We start from the raw sequence: 27,102 nt of genomic DNA on the forward strand, positions 1-27,102 counted from the left end.
TTTTTTTGGTTGATTTTTCTTTATTAAATGGCATTCAAATATATAAAATAAATATCAAAAATATAAGTCTTTGTTTTACTATGGTTGCAAATATCAAAAAATTTCTATGTGTGACACGGCACCAGAGTTAAGTTAGGGTTTTTCAAAATGCTGACACGCCGAGCTCAAAAGGTTCGCCATCACTGTCCTAGATACTTATTTCATCTTCTTTGCTTCACACTGTTTCCCCAGTATAGGCCCTTGCTACCTCCAATCTTTCCAATCTATAATAATAAAAGCATAATATGCTAATTAGATCCAACGACCTTCCTGACCGGATGTGAAGCTGGATGTGAGGGCGGAGCCCCTTGCACGAATTTCGTGCATTGGGCCTCTAGTATTTTATAGTCCTCATGGTTATTAAACCTCTAACCTTGTCACCCTCGAAATTCTGTTGGCAAAGCCTGGGGACAACCAGAAAAAGGGGAGGGGGTCAGGTTGTGTTGCCAGATTGAACTTTTAAACACACAAATCTCTCATTCTTGCTGCTCTGCTCTAAATCCTTGCATGGCTTCTCATGGACCAGGTTTCGTGTTTTCTACTCTTGCGTTCCTTCACTCTCATTCCCAGAGCAATACGAACACCCCCCCCCCCCCCAGTCCTGTTTTATGTCGGCGTCTTTATTACCCCTCCTAACCGTCTCCCCCAACAGCCCCCTCAGACAGACACCATTTCTTTGCTTTCTTACTAATCCTGGCTTAGACATCCACTTCAAGGGCTTCAGCCTCCCCAGCCTCTCCGCTGCCACGTTCCTCCAAGGCTGATGAAACTAGTCACCTGGTCTCCCTTTCCCAGATGGTATCCCCAGGCATTTTAATAGAATGGAGCGCTCCTTTCCGTCGTCATTCTCATTACATTCATCCACTCCTCATGCTGCTTTCCAAGTATCAGTGTCTGTTGACCTCTCCGTGAACTCTGAGGTCTGAGACTAGCGCGGGAGGCACTAAGTCGAGGCTGTGAGTATCAGAGCAGCCGACGGGGCTGCGGGGAGCCAAGCTGCCGGAGCGTGGCGCGCGGGTCGGTGGGCAGGAGCCGGGCGCTGAGCGGCTGGACGGGGGCCCCCTCTCCCGGGGCAGAGGCCGGTCTGCAGGGGGTGCACCTGTAAGCAGGTCGGAAAACGGCAGCACACGCGGTAAGTGCCGGAAGGCGGGGGGCGGACGCCCCAGGGACCGCAGCCCCACAGACACTCGCTGCCCTGCGAGCACAGACCCACACCCCGCCTCCCGGGCTCCCCCGCCGGCCCCGCCCACCGCGTGATCACGTGAGCGCAGCCCTGCTGACTTCCGCGGCGTCACGTGAGCGGCCGCGGTCACGTGCCCTCCGTCTGGCCGGGCGTGGGCTGGGCGACCCTGCGAGGTGCCGGGGTTGCCGCCGCTCTCGCTTCTCGGTCTCCCGCGGGCGCCATGGAGGAGGAGGAGGAGGAATCGCGGGGGCTGCTGGCCGACGGCCCCGACGAGGCCGGGAGAGATGCCCCCGCCGTCCCCGGGGCGCTGCCCGCGCTCTGCGACCCCAGGCGCCTGGCGCACCGGCTTCTGGTGCTGCTGCTGATGTGCTTCCTCGGCTTCGGTGAGCTGCCCGGCCGGGTCGGGCGGGGCGGACCATCAGGAAAACCGCGACCGTCCCCCTCGGAGCCCTGAGATCCGCTCACACCGGGGCCACCGGGCCTCCGCGCAGCCGCTGGGTCAGCGCCTGGGACCCCCTTCTTTCCCCTTGGCGCCCCCATTCACACCCGTGGCGTCCGGAGGCGGGGTCAGGGGCTGCGCCGGGCGAGCGGTGTCCCTCGCTACTCCTGGGCTCCCAGCATCTCACTCCCGCGCCGCAGACCGAAGGGATCTCGGGGCCAAGTGCCCTCTCCTGGCGCCTTGTGCAGAAAGTTTGAACTGCCCCTCTGCCCTCCGCAGGGGAAAGACTTTTTAAAAATCAGTAATTCCGTGGGTAGCGTCATATTTCCTCTCCCGCTTTTGGGACTTGAGGGTGGCTCGCTGGCGGCGGCATCGAGTAGCTGTGTCCTTCTCTCCGCCCGGCCACTGCGCAGCCCCGTGCTGGGTTGGGCTTGCGGTCTTGGCGGAGGTTGGTCGCACTTAGGCAATCTGAAGGCAGTTTTTTGAGATAATTTTTGAAACACCTTCCCGTGTTCCAGCAGCTAACTTATTCAGCAACTTTTGAATGTCAGTATTCGTTTGGTATGGAAGTCACAGCGTGTTTTCAGGGCGCTCACAGGAGCCGGTGTAATCAACAAGTGTTGGAGCCTTATGGCGGGTGACTTGGTGCTCCTGCTGCGATACCTACGCGGGCGTGGAGGATGCTCTGGGCTTTGGTTTCTCTGCCAGTCTTTTTGAGCCCTCTCTCTCCCCATCCTTTTAAAAAAAATTGATTTGTTGTTCCACCTACCCACACATTCATTGGTTGCTTCTGGCAAATGCCCTGACCAGAGATCCAACCCGCAACCTTGTGAGCAACCTGGCCAGTCCCTTTTAGGAAAGAGATGCCCATCCATTAACTTTAAATCATGATACCGGTACCCCTTACAATGGCGATTAAAGCAGGAACCACAAGTTGCTGGTTTAGGAACAAAAAAGAACAACACAAAACACTAAAAATGATCTCTTTTGAAGTAGAAAGGTCATTTTTGGTAAATTATGGCTATTTGCCTGGGTTTCAGAAGTCAGATTCATACCCTTCTAATGACAATTTCCCCCCCCTCTTGAATCTGTACTTTCTAATATGTACTTTTAGAGAGAGTGGGGAAGTGGAGGCAGTATTATCTTGAAGCCTACCATAAATCTGTCAATTGTAGTACTTTAGGAATAAAGCTCAGTGAATGAATGTCAAACCTCTCTCCACTTCTCTCTTATCCATCAACAGATATTTTATGTCTTTAATCCTTTAGAACTCTCTTTTATTTCTCTTCACTCCTGGCACTGTGTTTGCTGAGTTATTATATTTGGAGCAATCTGTTTATAGAATTAGAGCTCTTGTTTCAAATATTAGTCAGAATAGTTAAACTCCATTCCTCTGCTCTCAAGGTAAATAGTAATCTCAGGTAACGTTACCAGGAAACTGCTGACAAAGTTTGAGAAATTTTTAGTGTGTGTGTTTTCATAATTTTAAATAAGGAAAATGTAGTGCTTCATGAAGATGCCAGGAAAGTAATAGATATATGAAGCATCATGAAAATAAAATGGAAGAACAATTAGTTGTTAACTTCATGGTTCAGGTTCCCAGTACTTGCTGTATATCAGTGGTTCCCAACGTGGGGCACACACCTCACAGGGGGGCAATTCGATTTTTAAGGGGGGCAATTCGAGAATGAGTTACTAACAGTGAGTTTTTTTTCATTTCTTATGGTCCTAGGGGGCCGCACATACAGTATCCTATATAATAAAAGCCTCATATGTTAAGTGTGCTGTTGACAGGTCAGCTATTCAACCAATCAAAGCGTAATATGCTAACGATATGCTAAGGCCACTCAACTGCTTGCTATGCCATGCACTGACCACCAGGGGGCAGCCGACTGGTCGACAGGTCAACCAGTTGCTATGATGTGCACTGATCATTGGGGAAGACGCTCCAACCCGTATGTTAGCTTGCTGCTGGGGTCTGGCTGATCAGGACTGAGCAAGAAGGGCCAGACATGCCCTGGAGCACCCTCATGGCCTCTCCCCAACTAGCCAACCTCCTGCATCTCTCCCCAGCTTCGATCGTGCACCGGTGGGATCCCTCGGCCTGGCCTGCGCCCTCTCGCAAGCCGGGACCCCTCGGGATGTCAGAGAGCTGGTTTCAGTCCAATCCCACAGGGAGAGCACTGCTCAGCCAGAAGCTGGGCTCACGCTGGTGAGCGCAGTGGTGGTGGCAGGAGCCTCTCTTGCCTCCACAGCAGCGCTAAGGATGTTCGACTGGTGGCTTAAGCCCACTCCCCCTGGATGGGCCTAAGCCATCAGTCAGACATTCCCTGAGGGGTCCCAGACTGCGAGAGGGCGCAGGCTGAGCTGAGGGAACCCCCAACCCCCCACCAAGTGCACGAATTTTGTGCACTGGGCCTCTAGTATAAATATATTGTGACATATTTATCTATTTCAGTTCTCTATTATATGTTTTGAGACTATTTGCTATTTTTTCATATCAATTCATATTATTATTATTATTATTATTTTTTTAACAATTTCTCAGTGATTTCTTCCTCAGTACTTCAGCTGTCCTTTTGTTCTTTTAATTTTCTCTTTTATGGATGCCATGTTCTTTGGAAGCCTGTTTAGACCAAGTTAATTGCCTTTTAGGCTTCCTCCACATGAATAGGAGTTCACTTTTTGAATCATAAGAATTCTATGTTATGGGGGGAGGGGAACATCAGGATTTTAGAGATGCTTAGGTGGGCATGGCCACAAAAAGGTTGGGAACCACTGCTGTATGTGCTGGCTAATAATTTGTAAGTGATTTGACATGTGTTCTCTGGATTATTTGGCTACAGCTTAGGAAATAATGATGCGCAGGGAAAAGGTTCAAAAAAGTTTCCATAGTGTCAGTCCTCGAACCTCAAGTATAAACATTTAAAAATCACCATTTGAGTAGTAATTACAAGTTGAAATTCTTATGTGGATAATATTTGTACTTAGAAAATATTTGTTCTTTCTTTTTTCTAGGCAGCTATTTTTGCTATGATAATCCGGCTGCCCTTCAGACTCAGGTTAAACGGGTAAGTTGATTTCCCACCTTTGTTTGCTTTAGGGAAGGTGTATTTGTTGAGACTTCATTAGCTCTCAGGTTGCCTAGTCTGCAACAGTCTCCAGTGAGTCCATTTTAATATCTGTAGTCACCAAGGAGTGTTTGTGAATTGGAATGAGTGGTCACAAAATTCATTTATAGCACTCATGTGTAACTTGATATTGTTTCACACTCAGATAAATAATTATGTGCTATTTCCTCAGTATTACCAAAAGAATTAGGAGACTTTTGTTTGCCTTCCACTATTCCTTGGAGTAATCACCTGAATGACAAATGATTTGCTAGTATGTTTTGTTGTTATTTTGTTTTTAAAATGTGGATACTGATTGCAGAGGATTGTCCATGTTGGTTTTGTAAAAATGAATTTGATAGTTCCGATTTCTTGTGCATTTTGATAGTCTCTTTTCTTTGTCTTTGGAAAGGGAGAAATGGATAGATTGGCCCTTCACATTCTAGAATGAAAGGGAAAGAAGGTACGAGTTAGTAGGGGGAGGCCAAGATTATTTTTTCCATGTGGTGGGGAGCCCCAGTGCAGTTAGTATAGGGCAAAGAGAAGATAGATATTTGGGCAGATGCAGACAGAGGTGGTCTCCATAGTGGGGGATCTGGAATGGCAGGCTGACCCAAGAAGGTCCCAGATGTGACCTTTTTCTCAGGCAGAGGCCATAGCTACCATGAGAAACCAAAGCAGTTAAGTGACTATAAATGGTTAAGAAATTCCTGCCTTACACAGAAAAACAAAAAAGTTTTAATTTGTTAGTTACTAATTTTAACTATTTGGAAAAAAATAGTTTTTGTTTTTTTCTTTTCATGTAGGATATGCAGGTAAATACCACGAAATTCATGCTGCTGTATGCCTGGTATTCTTGGCCCAATGTAGTTTTGTGTTTCCTGGGTGGCTTTTTGATAGACCGAGTATTTGGAATACGGTAAGCTTGAAAAAAATATTTCACCTATGGCAAAAATCGGATTATTAGGAAAACACAAAACTAAATTAAATTTCTAGAAAGAACTGAATAAGATTCTGTATTGCTGTGATAATCTGCTTTAGTGTTTATTTAAAGATATTTTTATGTCTCTGGAATTGGTTTTTGAAAGTAGGCTGGTATTTCAGTTAAGGTTGGGGCTCATGAAATAAGATAACTCAGGTATGCCCCCATTTGGGATCAGGCAGGCCACGGTCCGAATCCCATTACTGCCACTTGCTCAGCTTCCAACTCTCCGAGCTGTTCCTGGCTTTCTGAGCTCCAGTTTCCTTACTGGTTGGATATGGATAATAATTCCTGCCTTGCAAGGTGGTTATGAGGATTGAGAGGGATGTACAGTAGCCAGCACATATGTAGTATTTGCCTCTCCCTATTGAGACTTTCCCTTTCTGCTGTTCTAAGGGTTGAACTTTGTGACCACTTCTGTTAGACACTGAGGAAGGAATCACACTATAAGCTTTGTTACTTTTCATTTTTATGATTGTAGGTGTGTTGTTAGTGGAGTCTTTAAGAGGGGTGTAGACTGGGAATATTTTCAAGAGACAGAGGACAAAATGATGAAGGGTCTCCCAACCATGTCTGGTGGAAAAGAATTGAAGAAACTGAGTGTTTAGACTTGGGGATTAACTTTAAAACATTTTGAAGAGTTAGGGTATAAAGGATAGAATTAGCTGGAAACTGCAGGAGGATAGATTCCACTTCGTATGTTACAGACCTTGCTCACTTAGGTTGACAGGATAGGATGGGTCATGAATTGCCTTGGGGCCATAGTGGGTTTTCCAGTGCTGAGTGCGGTGTGGCCATTTCAACAGGTGGAGAGAGGGCTTGAGTTTTGGAAGGACGTTTACTCCTGTGCTCGTTAAGGCTCTTCTAACACAGGCATGTTATTACTCTGGGGAAACATTAATCAGATGTTCCAAGTGTAGAATCTTTGAGTGAACTCTATTAACATGGTTGATATTTGTCCTTTTAAAAAGAGAGGGGTCAAAGAAAACATGACTGAAAGATGTGGTGACTGACATACTCTTAATTCATATTCTCTCCCAACAGATGGGGCACCATTATTTTTAGCTGCTTTGTTTGCATTGGACAGGTAAGGAAGGCGAAAACATTCATTGAGTAAGTGATAGTGATGTGAATTCTTTTGTAATTCCGGCAAAGATGTCTTTAATGAATGCCTAACTGAATTAAGCAAGGCCCACAAATGCCCATATAATAGAAAGCATAATTCATTTTAAGGCTTGAGACAGATGAACATTAATTTTTTTAAAAAAATATATTTTATTGATTTTTTTACAGAGAGGAAGGGAGAGGGATAGAGAGTTAGAAACATCGATCAGCTGCCTCTTGCACACCCCCTACTGGGGATGTGCCCGCAACCAAGGTACATGCCCTTGACCGGAATTGAACCTGAGACCCTTCAGTCTGCAGGCCGACGCTCTATCCATTAAGCCAAACTGGTTAGGGCCGTGGTCAGCAAACTGTGGCTTGCGAGCCACATGCGGCTCTTTGGCCCCTTGAGTGTGGCTCTTCCTAAGCCTTAGGAGTACCCTAATTAAGTTAATAACAATGTACCTACCTATATAGTTTAAGTTTAAGAAGTTTGGCTCTCAAAAGAAATTTCAATCGTTGTACTGTGATATTTGGCTCTGTTGACTAATGAGTTTGCCGACCATTGGGTTAGGGCGAACATTAATGTTTTGATTTCACAGATTTACTAACAAGGAATACTAAAATTATGGTAGAAGCTGTGATTCATCATAAGTTACTTATTTCTCTTGAATACTTTTAATTAACTTTTTAATTGATTCTATTTTATATTCTATATTATAGGTTATTTTTGCTTTGGGTGGAATATTTAATGCTTTTTGGCTGATGGAATTTGGAAGGTTTGTGTTTGGGTAAGTTATGCATAATTTCAATTGTCCTAATATATTGTTTTTAGTGTTCAGCTATCAGTTTGTTAAGGATTTAAAAAATGTATTATTGTCTCTTATGGAGAATTACTTCAAGTCCTTGAAATGTAGCCACATATACACAAGACTGTTTATTGGTTGTCTTAATTTTCCTTTAAAGTAAGTAACAATTTTGAGTGACCATAGTTAATTTAACTCTGTGTGGGTTTGAATATTAGATAGTCCTCTAGAAATGATGTTTTTCCTAGGTGTTTTGCTGTTCTGATATATTGAAGACTATGATTTAAACCTCATTTGTAGATGATAGTGTAGACCATCAGTGTCTAAGTTGGTGATTCACGGACAGTTTGCTGTTTCTTAGTGGCTAAGCGCAGGTCCTTTTGAACCTGTTGAAAAGGCTTGAATGAACAAAATACCAATAGCCTTCATGAATTTCAGTGTTGTTCAGTAAGCCCATTCTGAGTCCAGCCTTGGGCTTCCTAACCCAGATGAAATAACTTACTTAGTTTTTAACTTAAAAGCACAATTCATTCAATATTTTCATTTGTACCAAGGACCTGTAGACACGTGACATGCTCCAAAAACTGTTCTAAGGGAGAGAAAAGGAAACGAAATGTATATAAAAATAAAGGATTCATATGGAACTGTGGTCAGAAGTGGCTTCATGGACAAAGTGGGCCTTGATATCAGTGTAGGGTTTAGATAAGCAGAAGAGAGGGGACTGTTTTTGAACTAGGACGGAGAGGTGAAGAAGGCTCAGAGTTAGGATATGGAAGAGAAGCTGAAGGCCTGGGTGTGGGGCTGGTCAATGTGTAGAACTTATAGGAAGAAAGTAGGAGAACGTTGCATATGGAAGGTATGCACCTGAAAAGTGAATTTTTGTCTTTTCACAAAGCATGGCTCACTCTTCACATGAACATTTAAAAAAATATATATATTTTTATTGATTTCAGAGTGGAAAGGAAAGGGAGAGAGAGATAAAAACATTAACGATGAGAGAGACTTATTGATCAGCGGCCCCTGCATGCTGCCCTCTGGGGATCGAGCCCACAACCTGGGCATGTGCCCTTGACCGGAATCAAACCCGGACCCCTTCAGTTCACAGGCCGATGCTCTATCCACTGAGCCAAACCAGCCAGGGCTTCACATAAACATTTCTATGTCGCATAGATGGTGATGCGGTAACCCAGAGTGCTTTTCTTGCCTGTCATGGTTATTATCGCGGCACATCAGGTTCCCCGAAGCTTCGCAGTGGACTGTGTGGGTCAGGAATTTGGACAGGCGACAGCGTGGACAGCTTGTCTATGCACCTGCTGCCTGGAGCCTCAGCTGGAAAGCTGCATGGATGGGTCCGGGCTGGAGCCATCTGAGAGCTTGTTGATTCACTTGGCTGGCACCTGGCTGGGGTGACTTGAAGACTTGCACTGCCGGCTGCAGTGCCTGAGGGTGGCCTCTCCGTGTAGCATGGCTTGGCGCTCTCACCGCATGGCGAACTCAGGGTAGTTGGACTTGTTACAGGGTGGCTCAGGGCTCCATGTGCGAATGTTTGATGAAAAAGCAGGTTCATCTTCTATGACCCAGTCTTGGGTCACACAGCATTACATTTACCATAGTCTATGGTGGATTCAGGGGAGGAGGCAGCGACACCACCATCTATAACTTTTACCATCTTCAGTTAGAGGGGTGTCAGAGCTTTAAACCTGCTGCTGCTGACTGTGGTTTTTCTTCAAAAGCTTGACTTTTCTTCCTTTCCCCACTTTTAGGATTGGTGGGGAGTCCTTAGCAGTTGCCCAGAATACATATGCTGTGAGTTGGTTTAAAGGCAAAGAACTGAACCTGGTGTTTGGACTCCAACTTAGCATGGCTAGAATTGTAAGTACGGCAAACCTAATGAAGCCAAATAGGAAGCACAGGATTGAATATCACAGGGATCTCTTAAAAATTACAGGATGAAGGGTCGTGTATGACAGATTAGGTATTGATTTTTTAATATATTTCTCTAGACCACAGTATAGCATGTACCTTACTTTAAGGCATTTCTAACCTTACTTCTGTTAGAGACAGTCTAACATGGCTAAATGAACATTCATTAGTTCGGAGAAGCTGAGCATTGGAATGGATCTTAGCAGGTTTCATGCTCTAATGTCTTATCCATTTGGGCATCCCTGCTATGAAAGTCCTCACATATGGTCATCTCCTGGCTCTGCTTGCCTGTTTTCAGTGATCGAAGCTCACTGTGTGATGGGGCAGCCCATCGACTTCAGTTAACTTTATGAAGTTCAAGTTCACTTAGAGGTGAATCTGCCTGCACAAGTAGCTTTTACTGATTGCTCCAGACTTGCCCTCTGTAGTTAATGTCTACCTCCTTGCTGTGCACCAGCATTTTGCTTATGAAGACAGCTCTTGAGTTCTTGGTCAGACAGGCTCATTTCCTGTGGTTGGCTGTTCCTTATGCCTGGATTGCTGTTCCCCCAGATGTCCTCACAGCTAACTTCCTTCAGGCTTTTACTCCAAAGTCACATTCTCAGGGAGGCCTCCACTTCTTTATATTCTCCTTCCCTGTTTTATATGTCCCCCCCCTTTTTTTTTCAAGCATTTTTAAGCACTATTTAATATACTATATAGTTTACCTCCTCTACCCACCCACTAAAGCGTAAGCCCTATGAGAGCCAAAATTTATTTTTTGTTCTGTTCCTTATGGTTTTTCTGATACTTAGAACAGTGACTGACATAAAATTAGGGCTCAGTAATTGTTACATGAATGAATAAACGAATGAGGATGTTATATGTAACTTTTACCATCTTCTTATGGACAATGAGAAGATGCATTCTTTTTCAGCTGTCAGTTCCAGGAAGAGCTGTGTTTTTTCTGAGCTAAGGTTTTTTTTTTTTGTCATCAGTTCCCTGTGAATTTTGTAACTCGAGTTTCATTTTTTGTTTAGGCTACTAGGAACTTAAAATGTACTGTGCTATTTTGAATACTAGCATTTTCTATAAATTGGCATTTTTTGGCGTGTAGTAATCTCATCTGTGGCTTTAGTTTTTTCCTTTCTAATGTTTTTTAAAAAATTTACCTCTGTTTAATCTGAGTCCTATATATCTGTTTTCTAAGCTACCTCACATCCTAGTTTTTGAACAAGGCAGGGTGATATAGAAGATATAGGTTGATTTTTCCCCCCCTCTCTTTTCAGGGAAGTACAGTAAACATGAACCTCATGGGATGGCTGTATTCCAAGGTTGAAGCTTCGTTGGGTTCTGCTGGTCACACAACCCTTGGAGTCACACTTATGATTGGTTAGTGAATCCTGATGTCCCACGTTCTGTCTCCTCTGAACACGTCATAGGAAGTATCACGGAGAGGAAGGAGCCCTGGGATCTGGGTTAGACCACGTTGGCTATAATTTTGCCTGCACAGTTCATGAGTTACTTGACCTGATTAGATACAGCGAGGCATTCATACTTTTGGTTTCATTTCTATGTTCTTAAAGAAAAGGAGGATCTTGTCCTATTCTTGTCTACTTAGCATTGTCCTGATGATTAACTGAGAGCATGTATGTGAAAACTGAAACCGTCAGGAATTTAGAAATGTAGAACTTAGATTTTGTAGAGATGATACAGTGTGGTGGGAAATCCACTAAGTTGGGGGTCAGGAGCCTGGGTTCTAGTCCTGGCTCTGACAGGTCAGTCACCCTGGACAAGGAAGGTAACCTCTGTGTCTCATTTTTCTTTTCTGTGAGATTGCAGGTATTGGGCCAAAACTGTACAGGTTCCTCCTGGCCCTAAGTTCTCTTAGCTGAGGCTCCACCTGCTGATGGCTGGGCGGGTCACTGGGAAGTGAATGGATTCCACCACCGGTGCTTTTCCTCTGAGCAGTGAACTTGTCTACCGGAGCCCCATGATGTGACAAGGGCTGCTTACAGAGCCCTTGAGTGACCTGTGAGGGGTGGTGAATGTCCTGTGCCATCTTTCATTCCTTAGGTTTCCTTGGTACAGCCTGGTAAGAAGAGGACAGTGGAGTGGTAATCCTAGACAGGAGACTCGTACCTCGAGACTCCTCCTCCTCCCACGTCTCCTCAAATCCTTTGCCTGGGAGAAAACTAAGATGGCGGCATAGATAAACACCGGGAAATAGTCGCCTCCCACAACAATTGAAAATTATCCCAAAGGACGGAGCAAACACCGTCCAGAAAAACAGGAAGGCTGGCTGAGTGTAATTTCTACAACTAGAAGACAAGAAAAGCACGCTGAGAGCCAGAGGAGCTGCGGAGGCTGAGTGCAGAGGTACGGCGGCGGCTCGCGCACGCGGAAAGGGGGTGGCACCTGAGGACGCGGCTGTCTTTTTGAATCACAAGCTCCCGACTGCTCTGATCTCCGGTTCTGGGAAGTCTCTGGGGACCCAGGACACATACGGGGAGAGGCTGCTCTCTCAGGTGGCAGTGGGCGAACTTGAGGGCGGATTTCCCTCAGAGGTGCTTGCAGCCGTTACCGGGACACTGAGACGCGCGACTCTGGGCGCGGAGAATCAGCCATTGCTTCTTTCTCCGCCCTTTTGACTCCCTGAGGCCCCGCCCCACCCAGGCTGTGGCAGATGCTTTTGCATGTGAATGCCCCGGCCCTTTACAACCTGATAATTACCTAACTGCAGCCGGGCCAGGCAGACCCGGAACTTCCAAGAGAAGGCCCAAGGCCCCGCAGCGGCTTGCATTGCTTCACAGCTGAGCCTCTTCATGGCCCAGCTGTGAGGCCTCAGGCAGGGGCTGAATTAGCACCTCCTTAGATCCAGGAGCCACTGTACCCAGTGGTCAGAGGGGGACCATTCTCCCACTTCAGACACAGCTGCTTCCCACAGCCAATTGGCCTGGAGGTCAATTCCTCCCAGTGATCCTACATCAACCAAGGCACCAAGAGTGCACCAAGAGTGTCCACCCCAGGTAACTGGGGAGGCTGAGCTACTGGGCCCTACAGGACACCTGGCGCGCAGGGCCACTCTATCAACACAGGGAAGCAGCCAAAATGCGGAGACAGAGAAACAGGTCACAATTGTCAGAAACGGAGGAGGACAGACGACTGGATATAGAGTTCAAGGCCACGTTTATAAGGTTTTTCAAGAATTTTATGGAAACCGCTGATAAATTTAATGAATCCCTCAAGGAGTATAGTGAGACCATGGAGGACATGAAAAAGGACCAACTAGAAATTAAGCATACACTGACTGAAATAAAGAATATTTTACAGAGATCCAACAGCAGACAAGAGGATCCCAAGAATCAAGTCAAAGATTTGAAATACAAAGAAACAAAAAATACCCAACCGAAAAAGAAAAAAGAAAAGAGATTCAAAAAGTATGAAGATAGTGTAAGGAACCTCTGGGACAACTTCAAGCGTACCAACATCAGAATTATAGGGGTACCAGAAGGAGAGAGAGGGCAAGATATTGAAAACCTTTTTGAAGAAATAATGACAGAAAACTTCCCCCACCTGGTGAAAGAAATGGACCTACAAGTCCAAGAAGCGCAGAGAACCCCAAACAAAAGGAATCCAAAGAGGACCACACCAAGACACATCATAATTAAAATGCCAAGAGCAAAAGATAAGGAGAGAATCTTAAAAGCAGCAAGAGAAAGACAGTCAGTTACCTACAAGGGAGTACCCATCCGACTGTCAGCTGATTTCTCAACAGAAACCATGCAGGCCAGAAGAGAGTGGCAAGAAATATTCAAAGTGATGAATACCAAGAACCTACAACCAAGATTACTTTATCCAGCAAAGTTATCATTCAGAATTGAAGGTCAGATAAAGAGCTTCACAGATAAGGAAAAGCTAAAGGAGTTCATCACCACCAAACCAGCATTATATGAAATGCTGAAAGGTATTCTTTAAGAAGAGGAAGAAGAAAAAGGAACTCTTACCATTTGCCACAGCATGGATGGAACTGGAGAGCGGATAAATACCACAAGATCTCACTTATTTGTGGAATATAATGAACAACATAAACTGATGAACAAGGACTGATCCAGAGACGGAGAGGCTTTGATTGGACTGTCTGGCCTTGGAGGGAAGGTAGGGGAGGGTGGGGGCAAGGGGGAAAGATCAACCAAAGGACTTATATGCAAGCATATAGGACTAACCAATGGGGGTGAGGGGATGAGCGGGGGGGGGGGGGGTAGAGGGTACACATATGTAATATCTTAATCAATAAAAAAAAAAAAATCCTTTGCCTGACTTAAACCCTCTTTCTTACTCTAAATGCTCTTTAATATTTCTTCTAGTTCCCTCCATGATGGAGAATTTGAGAATGTTAAAGAATTTTTGAGCCAGAAAAGACCTGTGCCGTTATGAATCAAAGTCTCTTATTTTACAGTTGGGGAAATTTGAGCCCAGAGAGGTTAAGTTCTGTGTCTAAGATCATTCAGCTTGTTAGTGGCAGAAACAGAACTAATGCCTGCTGTCTGTCATTTCAGCAGTTTTTCAACTGGACCATATGTCAGCCAGTTAAAGATGCATTTATTTTACTAAACTTTTTTTTTTTTAGATCCTCACATGAGAATATGTTTATTGATTTGAGAGAGAGAGAGAGAGAGAGAGAGAGAGAGAGAGAGAGAGAGAGAGAGAGAAAATGGAGGGAGGGAGAGAGAGAGAGAGATAAAGAGAGAAACATGGATCAGTTGCTTCCCATATGTGGAACCTGAAACCTAGGAATGTGCCCTGACCGGGAATTGAACCTGCAACCTTTTGGGTGTATGGGACAACACTCAACTAACTGAGCCACCCGGCCTGTGCTACTAAGCTTTTTTTTTAAAATTCTTGACAAGTGTAAACTTGATTGATTATCGATTTACAGTAGTAATATGAGGTCAGCGTTAGTGAGTAATGCTGAATATGCATAGGAAAGAGTCTGAGTGAGCTGTGCGTGGGAAGGTGGGGCCCCAGGCTGCCAGAGGTTAGGAGCAAGGGTGACAGACTTTGGGGAAGGAATCAGAAGGAAGATGAGGTGATCACAGAATCAGACTTTGCTTTTATAACCCCGCCCCTCCCCCGACATCCATTAAAAATTGGTGCTTAGACTGAATTAAGAAAGTAGGACTAACTTGCTAGCTGGTTATCAGCTTTCTTCCTTTTGTGTTCTGTATTAGAAGAGTGGTCTAGTTTGTTGTAATCTTTTCCATCTATTCTCCAACCTTCTACTGGGAAATAATATGGTAATAGTGACTACTGTTCTTTGAATGCTTACCACATGCTCTTCCCTTCCTTCTCTCCTCACTTGTAATTGTGGGCTTTTCTTACATGTATCGAAATACTATCCCCTTTGGTTGCTAAGTTTTTCAGCTGTTAATGTGATGTGCTGTGTTTTAAGGAACCTTCAGTCTGGCTCTCTTTTAAAAATCTCTCTCTCTCTCTCTTTTTTTTTTAATTACAGGGGGTATAACCTGTATTCTTTCACTGATTTGTGCCTTGGCCCTTGCTTACTTGGATCAGAGAGCAGAAAGAATTCTTCATAAAGAACAAGGAAAAACAGGTGAATCTCAATGCGAGAAGAGTGGGACTTTGGGGAATTATGGCCTTTTTGAAATAATGTACAATTATGCAAGTTGGTAATGCAGTGTTGTAAACCCAGTGAGGCTTAAAACATGTCTTTTGATCTCTTATTTCCAAATCTGTTTCTATTTGTCTAAATTTTGGGGTACATGTTCCCCCTTATATGTTCTTTGTGTATTTGCAAAATGATGAGTATTCCTCATCATTAGGTAGGTAAGTACTAATCTTAGGTTTTGCTTTTTCTCATGTCTTTTTAAGTTATCCCAGAAACTATGTCCCACTTATTTACTGAGAAAAGTGTTTTTTGACCTAATTGCAGAGGTTAATCACATGATTAATAAAAAATGATCTTGACTTGTTATGTGAAATTATACTGATGCCTCTTCCCTTTCTTGTCTAAGGTGAAGTTATTAAGCTAACCGATGTGAAGGACTTCTCCTTGCCCTTGTGGCTCATATTTATCATCTGTGTCTTCTATTATGTGGCGGTGTTCCCTTTCATTGGACTGGGGAAGTGAGTATTCTCTAGCATTCCGCTTCTGCTGACTAAATTGTAGTGAGATTCCAATCACATAAATGTAATTGTTTGAGCTGTTAATCTTGCTTCTCTGCTTATAGTTTATATATACACAGGAATTGTTTCATATCCTGAGATACAACTGATTTTCTTAGCTTAAGGTTTAGTATTGTTTAATATATTTTTAATATTTTTTGAAGAAATACCTAATAACAGTTTTTGATTCAAAATACTGGTTTATTTTACTGCTTGATTTTAGGTTAGATTTTTTGAAATTTCCTCTTTATTCCTTGGTTAGGAAGCTTCTTATTGAGAATGAAGACAGCATACTGGCTCATAGTGATTGGGCATATTTTTATTTCTTAGGACTGTAATTCCTCCACATTCAAATTCATGATTCAAATCAAATTTTTCTTGCTTTATCTTCTACCTCTCTGTCTTTTTTTCTTTGGCAGCTGCTTAAACAGAACAGTGTGTGGGTGTGAATGTGTTTATGGGGGTGTGTGTTTGTAATAAAATCCTTAAAATTCAGGTTGTAATTCTAAATAATTTGAGACAAGAACCCTATGCATTATATAGCAAAAAACCTGGTCAGTACAGCTTTTATGGAAAAGAAGCTCTCTTAATCCCCTGTGGTAGTGCATTGGTTTTCTGAACATTTGTGTGTGCTGTCTGCAGTATATGTAAATAGGGGAAAAAATAGGCATCAGTATATTTTATTTAGTCAGTGAAATATTTATATAAACACTGAAGTTTTAGCCAGTTACTTGAATGTGAATAATTTCAAATAAGGTGGGAAAATAGTATCAAGATGAAAAAGTTGACTAAACTTAGAATTATTGTATTCAGTTTTTATTCTGCCTTTATTCAGAAACAAAACAGAAAACAGAGTAGTTCTCTCTAAAGTGCTTATTTCTCTCTCTCTTTATTTTAGAGTGTTCTTTATAGAGAAATTTGGATTTTCTTCCCAGGCAGCAAGTGCTATTAACAGGTATTTCATTAATTCTTTAAGTGCTTATTGTGTGCCTAGTGTGGGTCTTCAATTATAACCGAATGTTATAAGACATATGTGATGTAACATCCACAGTGTGAAATCAAAATTAAATTGGGACTTGATCCTGGGTGGCCATCTTTGCATTAATGGAAAACCAAAGAAGTGTTGGACCACTCTTTATATCTTTATATTCCTATTTATCAACGACCATTTTAGAAGATTGTTAAACTAAATGTGCTAGGGTTTGCTTTGCCTAATGGATTTAGGGACTTGGATTTTTTTTTTTTTTTTTTTTTTTTTTTTTTTTTTGTAGCTGGGATACATTTCATTAAATAATACCTTTTATATTCTCTGGGCAGTGTTGTATATGTCATATCAGCTCCCATGTCCCCAATATTTGGGCTCATGGTGGATAAAACAGGGAAGAACATCATCTGGGTTCTGTGTGCAGTGGTGACCACCCTTGCTTCCCACATGCTGCTGGCCTTCACGCTGTGGAACCCGTGGATTGCTATGGTAACGTGGCTGTTCACACCTGGGGGGCTCGGGGCTTCAGGGAGTACCCTGTAAGTTGCATGTCAGGAGCCACTCAGCTCCTCTGATAGCAGTGCTTTGTGACAGTGGGGAAAACAGTGAGTTGATTTCAGTGTCTACAAAATAACTACTAGTATTTTTAAAGTGCATAAATATTAATTACTAATGCATTGGGTATTTTTAATTTCATTTGACTTATTTAATAGGGTTATCTCAATGCCAAAATAGTACCTGAAATAAAATAGTCTTTTGAAAGCCAAAGTGCTTATTAGTTCCATTTACTTTTCTGTACTTCATGAAAAGTTGTCCTTCCATTATAGGTGGCAAAAAAAACCTATTGGCCCAATTTCCATGATTTCACATCCTTTTGTCTTTGACGTTTAGCAGGTCAAAAAGTGATAAGGAATTCATCAAATTTTTGTAATTGTTCTTCGGATTGTCATTTTTAAGACCACAGGGTGAAGTGCTGTTTTCCTTTCCTGTAATAAAAGAATATCTTGAAAAAAAATATATATGGCAGGGCAAAAGTAGGATTATAGTTGTTCTTATGGAAAATAATACAATAAGTAAATAATAATACAAGAGTAAACTGTTTCGTGCACTCACAGTTGTAAACTTACTTTTGCCTCTGTGCACTAGGTGAGAATTCTGTAGGACAGGTTCCTAGAAGTAGAAATGCTAAGTAGAGGCTTTGCACAGTTAACATCTTGGTAGACATTCAGTAGAGCTCTATCAGTAATATAAGAATGTATTTGTTTTTTATGAGTTTTAACCTGATTACAATAATATTTGCATGAAGATTCATATGTTAGCTAATATGCCACTCTTGCTAATCTGCGTCAAAGGAAAGTCACTTTGGTTAGTATAAGACTTTTACCCTTCTCTGTATCACTTTCTATAGAGTCTCCTGGGACTCTCCTATTCATTGCTTGCCTGCGCATTGTGGCCAATGGTGGCGTTTGTAGTTCCTGAACATCAACTGGGAACTGCATACGGCTTGTGAGTATTTGCACCAGGAATCATGTGATGTCTCTGCTGTACCAACTTATTATCATATGAAACTCCAGGTCTCGGTGAATCTAGTCGAATCTAGTCGTCTTTAGGCTTCTGGGACAGCTCTAAACCTGGAAATAACTAAAAAATTCAGTTAATCTGTTTATGCTTAACTTGGAGCAACGAAAATGCTCCAGCAAGGGAGTGGGAGGTGAGCTAACCCAGAGAGGTAATTGCTGCCATGCCTGTTTATCTGAGGGCTTCTAGTGAGAAGTTGAGTTCTGGTTTGTTGAGTTCATAATGCACTTAATAAGGCAAGCTCCCCTACCTTTGAGCATGAAGTTTAGTAGAGGAAACAGTCATGGAATTTAAAAAAAATCCCTGGTTGAAAATGTCTCAACACTAATACCATGTTGTTTGTAGATGTTGATATTTATAGTGAATTGTTCCTCTATGAAGACTTGCAGTTGAAATGTGTTTTTATATTCCTTCGATTTCAGCATGCAGTCCATTCAGAATCTTGGTCTGGCGATCATTTCTATCCTTGCTGGCATGATACTGGATACTCGGGGATATTTGTTTTTAGAAGTTTTCTTCATTGCCTGTGTGTCTTGTAAGTGTGCCATGTGGGAACATTTGTTTACTTTCTTGTAATATGTAGCAGAATGTTGTTATTTCTGCTTTTAGGTGTTATTGTTACTTTCCGTTTTCCCTTCTTTTAAATCAAATATCTAAGATGCAGCTCTCAGGTTTGCCTGATTCTTAGCCTGTGCATCAGAGCTTCCCAGCTGGTGACTTTGTAGTTCTCTGAAGACTCACAGGCATTTTTCAGGAGATTCCTATTCTTAAAGGCAGCAGTAGAATATGCGTTATCTTCTGTTTTAAATATTTACATTAAAAAAAAATTTACTCCTTTAAAGTAGAACCCTTTGAAGGGTCCTAGGTGTGACTATATGGATATATGTGTGATTTAGGTGTGCTCAGGGTTAATTCATCAGGCAGTTTAAATTATTTTTATTCTTAGTCCTTTTATGTAATTTTTACCTGTAATGATTTGTTGGTTAAAAATAGCATGTGTTAGAATACAGTTGAAAGCTATAAAAATAAATGAGCATTTTTCCTTTGATTGTCTTCACATACACAAATTGTATTCATCTGAAAAAAATTCTCAAATAATGTATTAAGATGCCTTTTATACTTTGATAACATGTATTTAAAGAGGCAAATCCCAGTGAAGATATTATCAGGCTTCATTTTCATTTACAGGGAATAATGACTATCTATACTTGAAGTATGGTGTTTGCAGAGAAATGCTTATGAATATAGCCTGAATACATTTTATCTCATATTTTAGAAATAAGCACACCAAATTAAAAAAAGCTTTATTTGTTTTTTTAAAAAAGTGTTTAAGAGTTTAAAAAACGGTCATGAAAGTGTTTTTGCCTATTTTTTTAAAACTAAATATATTTTTGTTGATTTCAGAGAGGAAGGGAGAAGGATGGAGAAATACAAACATCAGTGATGAGAGAGAATCATTGATTGGCTGCTTTCTGCTTGTCCCCTACTGGGGATCAAGCCCACAAACTGAGCATGTGCCCTTGACTAGAATTGAATGTAGGACCCTTCAGTCCACAGACCGATGTTCTATCCACTGAGTCAAACCAGCTAGGGCTGTTTTTGTCTACTTTTAATGCTCCAACATATGGTTTAATTTCAAGCTTCAGTTTCATATTATTTGGTCCCCAAACCAAATAACACATCATTTTCAAATGTTTTTGTTGCCATGTTAATTTTAAATAAACTAAGTGGGCCTTTCCTGTTAAGGTAAAAAACCAGGCATCTGACTTTCTGAGGTATGAGCTGGCTCAGGGCTTCTGGGAGTCTAATGACCACATCCTAATGTTTGATTAATTTGTAAAATGAACATGGTATTTTCAGACCTATCTCTCCCCTCCCCCGCCCCCCCTAAAAAAAAAGGTTTCTTCTGTTTGGCTTTCTGTAAAATAATAGTCGAGGGCAGTGGTCGGCAAACTCATTAGTCAACATAGCCAAATATCAACAGTACAACGATTGAAATTTCTTTTGAGAGCCAAATTTTTTAAACTTAAACTATATAGGTAGGTACATTGTTATTAACTTAATTAAGGTACTCCTAAGGCTTAGGAAGAGCCACACTCAAGAGGCCAAAGAGCCGCATGTGGCTCACGAGCCGCAGTTTGCCAACCACACGTCTAGGGCTGGCAGGAGTTTTGGGGAAGTGCTGGGAAGGACCAGCACTTGTAAGTGAGAGGAAAGAGTGGCAGGGATGACCCATGGGTGGGCCTGTCCCTCTCCTGTGGGTGTCTGCTTCTCCCTTTCTGGCCTTGCCATCCCTGAGCTCAGGCAGACCCTGGAGAAAATGATGTATGACTTATTTATAGTGCTTTCAGAAAAATAATGTAAATAGTGATTTTATTTTTAAATTCCGGTTAATAAAAGTTTATTTGATTTGTCTAAGTTTTACTTCGTAATTATGGTGACATAGGAATCATTGGGAAAAAGTGCATGTCTTAAGGGTCCTATGTTTTTTCACTTCCAGTGTCACTTTTAGCTGTGGTCTTACTCTATTTGGTGAACCGTGCCCGAGGTAAGTAGAAGTTCAGGCATTTTCGTCTTAACCCACGATAGATAATCTTGTGGGGTCACTGGGTTGTCTGCATGCCTTTCTAGAAGCCAGTGAGTGTTTTAGCTCAAGTATAACAACATTCTGTCCATAGTGATGGAAACATTTCATTATATAACTATAGGCCTTGTGCATGAATTCATGCACTGGTGGGGTCCCTTGGCCTGGCCTGCGATCAGGGCTGTCCGGGGCTGTCTCGCCCAGTCCCCATCAAGGCGGATCAGGGCTGGCCGGCAAGGGCGAGACCAAGGGAGGTTTCTGGCCTCTTGCCCAGTCCCGATTGGCCAGACCCCAGCAGCAAGCTAACCTACTGGAGCATCTGCCCCTGGTGGTCAGTGCATGTCATAGCGACTGGTCGAACAGTCAACACAACGGTTGACTGATTGGTTGGACACTTAGAATATTACACTTTTATTACATAGGATTATGTATTCTGGACCTTCACGCTCATTAAAATTGTTGTCATGTTCTTTCTGGCCTGTTGAATGTAAGTTTTAGAAAATTTTGGATTTTAAAAAAAATATAGTTTTATTGATTTCAGAGAGGAAGGAGAGGGAGAGAGAGATAGAACCATCAATGATGAGAGAGAGTCATTGATCAGCTGCCTCCTGCACACCCACACTGGGGATTGAGCCTGCTACCTGTGCATGTGCTCTGACTGGGAATCGAACCATGACCTCCTGGTTCATAGGTCAATGCTCAACCACTGAGCCATGCTGGCCAGGCTAGATGTTGTTTGTATATTAGCATAAAGAAGCATTTTTTAAAAAATATGCTTTTTATTTATTTTAGAGAGAGAAGGAAATGTTTCAATGCTCAGTCACTGAGCCACACACCGACTGGGCCATAAAGAAGCATTTTTAGAACCTAAAGCCCTTCCTGTGTTATTGTCTTATATTTTAAAAAAAAAAGTAAATAAATTTTCAGCTGAAATTTTCATTTTAAGGTTGAAAGTATTTGATATAGAATGAGAAATTGCAGATCTTTTTCTTTTGCGAATATATGTGAACTACATGCATTTGTGCTTTGTGTGTGTTCTTTATAAGATTTTGATATTTCCTATATCAATTTTCTAACTGGCTTATCCTTAAAGGTTGTTTGCTATATATTTAGAAGAATGTATACGTGTGCTGTTTCCATAATTTTAGGTCTTTTCTTTAATTTTTCTAAGTTTTCACTACTACTGAATATTAATACAATGTCCCTATTAAGAAAACCTGAGGTAATACAGAAGTTCAAACTTTAAAAAAATGCTAAAGTTAAGGAGTGACTACTTGTATCCTATAAGGATTTAAAAATAAAAAACATTTTTCCCTTGGGACGGTTCCAGGAGATAAACTGTTTCTTTCTCATATTTCATAGTATATCAGTGCAAATGTATTTGTGTGTGTGTGTGTGTGTGAGTGTGTGTGTGTGCTTGAGCTTGCGTGCATGTTTGAATTTTTATAATAGTTACATTGAAAAGATTTTATGCTTATTTGTGTTTTAGGTGGTAACCTAAATTACTCTGCAAGACAAAGGGAAGAAATGAAACTTTCTCATGCTGAGTAAGTATTGAAAAAGAGAAAAGTTATTTTTATTTTGAAAATCTTGGACATTAGCATTGTATTTCAAAGTATTAGGATTGGAATTTTAAGAAATCAGTCTTTTTCTTGTGTTTCGAGAGCTAATGATCATCTCTGGAACTATAACAACATTCTTGTTTGTGTCAGAAAATTTAAAAGGTGGATATCAAGGTCTCAAATGAAGGCAGGGTGGGAGAATTCGGCTTTAAATTGCCTTCTGAGAGACAAAGGTCTTTGTCCTGAGTTTCTCTGTTGAGCTCACCCTTCTATTCTCTGACGTTTTCTTTTTCTTAACTAGTTGAGATCGTTTTTCATCTTTTCTTGGTACTAACATGCTATTCTGTGTTCTTTGACTCATTTGGAACAAATTAAAGTATCTAGTGTGTCTTAAGTTAAATTAATATTTTTCATGAGTATATGCTACCATCTAATAGTGATTCTACATGCTACAACATAATGGTGATTCTATTTTCTATCATTTGTACAACATAATAGTGTATATCATACACTATTGCTATAATATAATAGTGATTCTGTTTCCTATTATTTCTAATTTTTTAGATAGTGAATACTTTTTCACTTTAAAAATTTGTTTTTAAACATATACCATTTAATTGTAAGTTTTGTGAATTTTGAATAAGTTAAAATCTGGTAGAACAAGGCTATTTAGTTCCGGGGGTGATTCTTGGTCATGTCAAATTCCCTTTTAACACAGTAATTCTATTTCTAGAAATACATTTTAAGAAAATAATCAGAAGAGTTGTGAGTTTTAAATATATTTACGATAGTCTGTTTATTATATAAAAAAATTGGAAATAACCCAAATGTCCCATGATAGGGAAATGGTTAAATATATTATGATACACCCAGATAGTATGTTTTTAAAATTATGTTTTAGAAGGATTTTTAAAGTCAGAGATATTTAACATGCTACATGTTAAGTAAGCAAAAGATAAAAATGCAAATATAATATTCTAATTTAATTATTTTTAAAGTATGCAAACATGTGTATCTCTTAAACCTATTATTTGTATATAATAGAAAAAATACGAAAATAGGAAAAAATGAAAGAAAAGCACCCAAATATTAACAGTTCTATTTGAATGGTAGGGTTATAAGAGTTTATTTTTTCTTTGCTTTTCTATATTTTCTAAATTGGTCCTGTGTTACTTTTACAATCATGAGGAGTTAAAAGATTATTCAGCAAAATGTGGACTCTCAGTATTTGGCGCTATGTGTTTTGTAATGCTTATGGTTTTTATTCTGTAAACCAGATGGGGCTTTGTTTTTTTCTCCCCTTTTTGATAATATATTGCATTCTGTTTTGCAGATGAGAAGTTTAAATGACTGTGTCATGAGAGTGGGCTGCACACATCATTGATCTGAAAACCTCCATTAAAAAATTATTATAGAGTTTAGTCAATAGGAAAAAAAATGGTCTGGAAAGTTATATTTATATTTTAAGTACTTCTAAGTATATTTATGAGGACTATTTTACTCTGTCTTTTGTGTGTTGCTGAAGAATTTTACTTCAGAATTGGGTAATCAACAGTGAAGTTTAGGAAATTGCTCTGGGACTTGCAGGTGAATTTCAGTAAGGACAATAAATGGAGATCATTGGATTTATATTGAGATCATTTTTACAAAGTATATCATAGAGATTTGGCCTTTTCTTTATCTTAAAGCAAAAAATATTTTTTAAAGCTTTTGAGGGGGTAAAGGGATGTTTTATTATAGTGTAAACCATAACATTTTAATAGGCATTCCCTTTTGTAATAGGGACTATTTGAAATATACTTGATGAAGTTTCTTCATTTTTACAAATAGATTGTGTTCTGCTCTTTTTACTTATGAGACAGGTTGCTGAGCGGTGACCCTTTTGAGCTTCTCTCTCTCTCTGTTACTAAGCACCTTTATTACTTAGGGACATAAGTTTGTGGTATGAACTTTCTGTACAGTTTTTTAATATAGTCTAATTAATTACTGAAAATGTCCTCTAAATGATGATAATTCCATTTCTACATGGATAAATAAAAACATTGTAAAAGGAATCTACATGATGTCTTACAACTTTTGAGTTTTTAAAAAAATCTTAAAACACTGATTTTAACTCTTATTTATGTGGAAGATTATAAGAAAATCTGTGTTGGACTAAAGAAAATTTACCTAATTATTCATTGAAAGATTATGGGGATTAGCTTTTTCTCTAGTGTAGGACCTTAAAGTGACATTTATGTTTTTCACATTAAATAAAATGTGGATATGAAATTTCTCTGACAGATTTAAATGCTTTTTAATTGACTTATTAGTCTTAGCATATTAAAGTCAAGGACTTTTTCATGTATTTTGCTATATGTGCACACAGATATTTTAGACAACTATTAAACTGATGAGTTTAGCTGATTATATTGTTTAAAGTACTTGGCATAATATTGTATGCCTAAAGTTTCTGGGACAGATTGAAAGTGCATTCCTTTTCAGGATAAGTTTACTTTCATCCATGTTTCTGATTTACAGTGTATTGTGTCATTATTCAGTTGTTGGTTCTGTGGGCTTGTCTGCCCTGTGCCTGTTCTAGCCCCTGGTGAGTGAATGCTGGCCTCACAGTTGGGAATGTTGCAGGAGGTCAGCTGCTGCCGCTGCCGGAGGGCTGTGGTCTGGCCCTGCCCTTGTCTTTCCACTACCTCTGTGCCCAGCACAGTGACCTGCTTATATTGTTTTCAGTTGAATCAGGTTCCGTCCCTTCTCAGGGGCTTTGTCCATGCTCCCTTTGCTTAGAGTATTTTGTCCTGGATTCTCTATGACCTGGTTTCACCTGATTTCCAACAATCTTAGCTCCAGCTTAGAACCTATTAGAACTAATTATTCCTATGGTCTTGGAAAAACCCTGTACTTTTGCTTCTTAATTTACCTGAGCCTTTATTCCAATGAGGAATTTGTGATGGTGTGGGTTTCTGATTCTTCCTTTAGATTGTTAGCTCCTTGAGGGCAAGAACTGTGTCTGCTAATGTTAATAATGATTATGTCGATAGTGCCCAGCACTGAATAAATATTTTTTGAATTATTCATAAATAAAATGAGTAAATTTGAGTATCTTTTTTGAAGAATAAGTTGGAAATGTGAATAAGAAGACCTGAAAGGGGTAGAGTGGTCGGCTGCAAGACTTTTGGCTTAGCAATTCCATTTCTAATAGTTTATCTTAAGGAAACCATCAGATAGATACACATTTTTATATATTTTAAGGAAGTATCTTCTTTGCGTGATTGCTTATGATAGCCCAAAATAGGAAACCTCCCAGTCAAGTACATCGTATCATGTGCCTAAAGTGAAATAGGAAGCGCCGTTACATGGTTTCATTGGCGTGCATGCTGACCTAGGCAATGATGGCTTTATTATGTGGGAGACTCAGTGCTGCTGTTCCTGTAAAAGCAAACACAGACGTGTCTGAAGGGTATGCCCACGAATGTCTTTGAGTCTGAAGAAAGTGGTATTATTGTTAGAAGGGAGGAAGGTGGTGTTTTCCAAAGAACTTTGAGGATACAGGAAGGAGTTAAACAGAACCCTGAGTTAGAAATAGAATTCGCACTTACAGGAAGAAAATTGCAGGATGAGAACTGTAGGAGACAAAGCCGTAGAGAATGGGGTATGGGCTAACTGAAATAATGCACTTACATTTTGATCCCAGTGGTAGCAAAGAACAGCTGTAAGTTGTCTACAAGCTGCCCGAGATTTCTGGAATGCCTCCACCTCAGCCTCTTACTACCCCGTGGCTTCTTCCCTTTGCTTGTTCTTGGAGAGCTCCCCTGGGGGCCAGGTGGGGAGGTTGGTGAACACTGAGCAGGGGTTTGCCGTTAAGTTGGTGGGAAAACTTGGATGTTTTGTAAGAAATACTGAAAAGTCCTTGACTTCGTGCAGGTAGGCCAGACAGCCAACTTAGGACACACTTATTACCACTTACTCCCCTGAGGTGTTTGTGTATATGGCCATGTACTCAAGTGATCAGTCATCTCCTTGGTAGATCTTTGTTAGTCTCACATCAGGGCAGCTGTTGTAATTTACAGTACTCCCAAAACTGACTTCCCCCATTGGTTTGACTACAAATCAATTGTGAAATGAAAACCAGTGGACCTATGAGTTCCTCCATTTGGGACTACCATGTACTTGGTAGGAGTTGGTCTTTTTGGAATGGATCATCTCTCGTGCTTGTCTCCTGAGTTTTACTAGGTAGTAGTTCTCTGGGCTTCCATTTCCTGATTAGCAAATAGAGTATCAGTTTGCTCAGTTCTCCAAGGAAAAATCTGATGATGCTGGGGTTCTATGTGTTACCACATTCAGGTGGTTTTAACCTTTCAAAGCAGATCCTATCTGCCCTGGGGAAAAGAGGTAAATAAAAGTGTCAGGATAATAGGTGATCCTCTTTCCTCCATCTAAGCCCAGTAGAGCCCAGATTTCAGAGGGTACAGTGGACAAGAGCTGGACACACTGTCAGTGGAATGAGGTGGGAGAAGGATGAGAAGCTGGATTTGAGCTGGGAGAGCTGGAGATGGCTGGAAAGAGAACGGCCCCATATTAGCAGCAGGAAGCCTGGGTGGGACATGAAGGTGGTCAGCAGATGGGCCTAGAGACAGGCCATCTCAGG

The 27,102-nt window shown here is 41.1% G+C and overlaps 1 protein-coding gene across 2 annotated transcripts; it reads left to right on the top strand.

Annotated features, from left to right (window-relative positions):
• Positions 1-1,332: 1,332 nt before the first annotated feature.
• On the top strand, positions 1,333-25,540 carry MFSD1 (major facilitator superfamily domain containing 1; the record flags this gene model as incomplete). 2 transcript variants are annotated; one of them, XM_081088529.1, is made up of 16 exons in its annotated part: positions 1,333-1,605; positions 4,680-4,732; positions 5,578-5,690; positions 6,798-6,840; positions 7,581-7,648; positions 9,427-9,535; positions 10,855-10,957; positions 15,081-15,179; positions 15,601-15,712; positions 16,650-16,706; positions 17,069-17,225; positions 18,145-18,242; positions 18,737-18,849; positions 20,815-20,862; positions 22,388-22,445; positions 23,794-25,540. In XM_081088529.1, the coding sequence occupies exons 1-16, from the start codon at positions 1,443-1,445 to the stop codon at positions 23,795-23,797; spliced, it is 1,398 nt and encodes a 465-aa protein (XP_080944655.1). In that variant the 5' UTR covers positions 1,333-1,442. The 2 variants fall into 2 exon arrangements, with proteins under 2 accessions (XP_080944655.1, XP_080944654.1); XM_081088528.1 differs by lacking the exon at positions 23,794-25,540 and having other exon boundaries at positions 1,372-1,605; positions 22,388-22,449.
• Positions 25,541-27,102: the final 1,562 nt, after the last annotated feature.

Source organism: Myotis nattereri, assembly GCF_964212035.1.
Source record: "Myotis nattereri genome assembly, chromosome: 3".
NCBI lineage: Eukaryota > Metazoa > Chordata > Mammalia > Chiroptera > Vespertilionidae > Myotis > Myotis nattereri.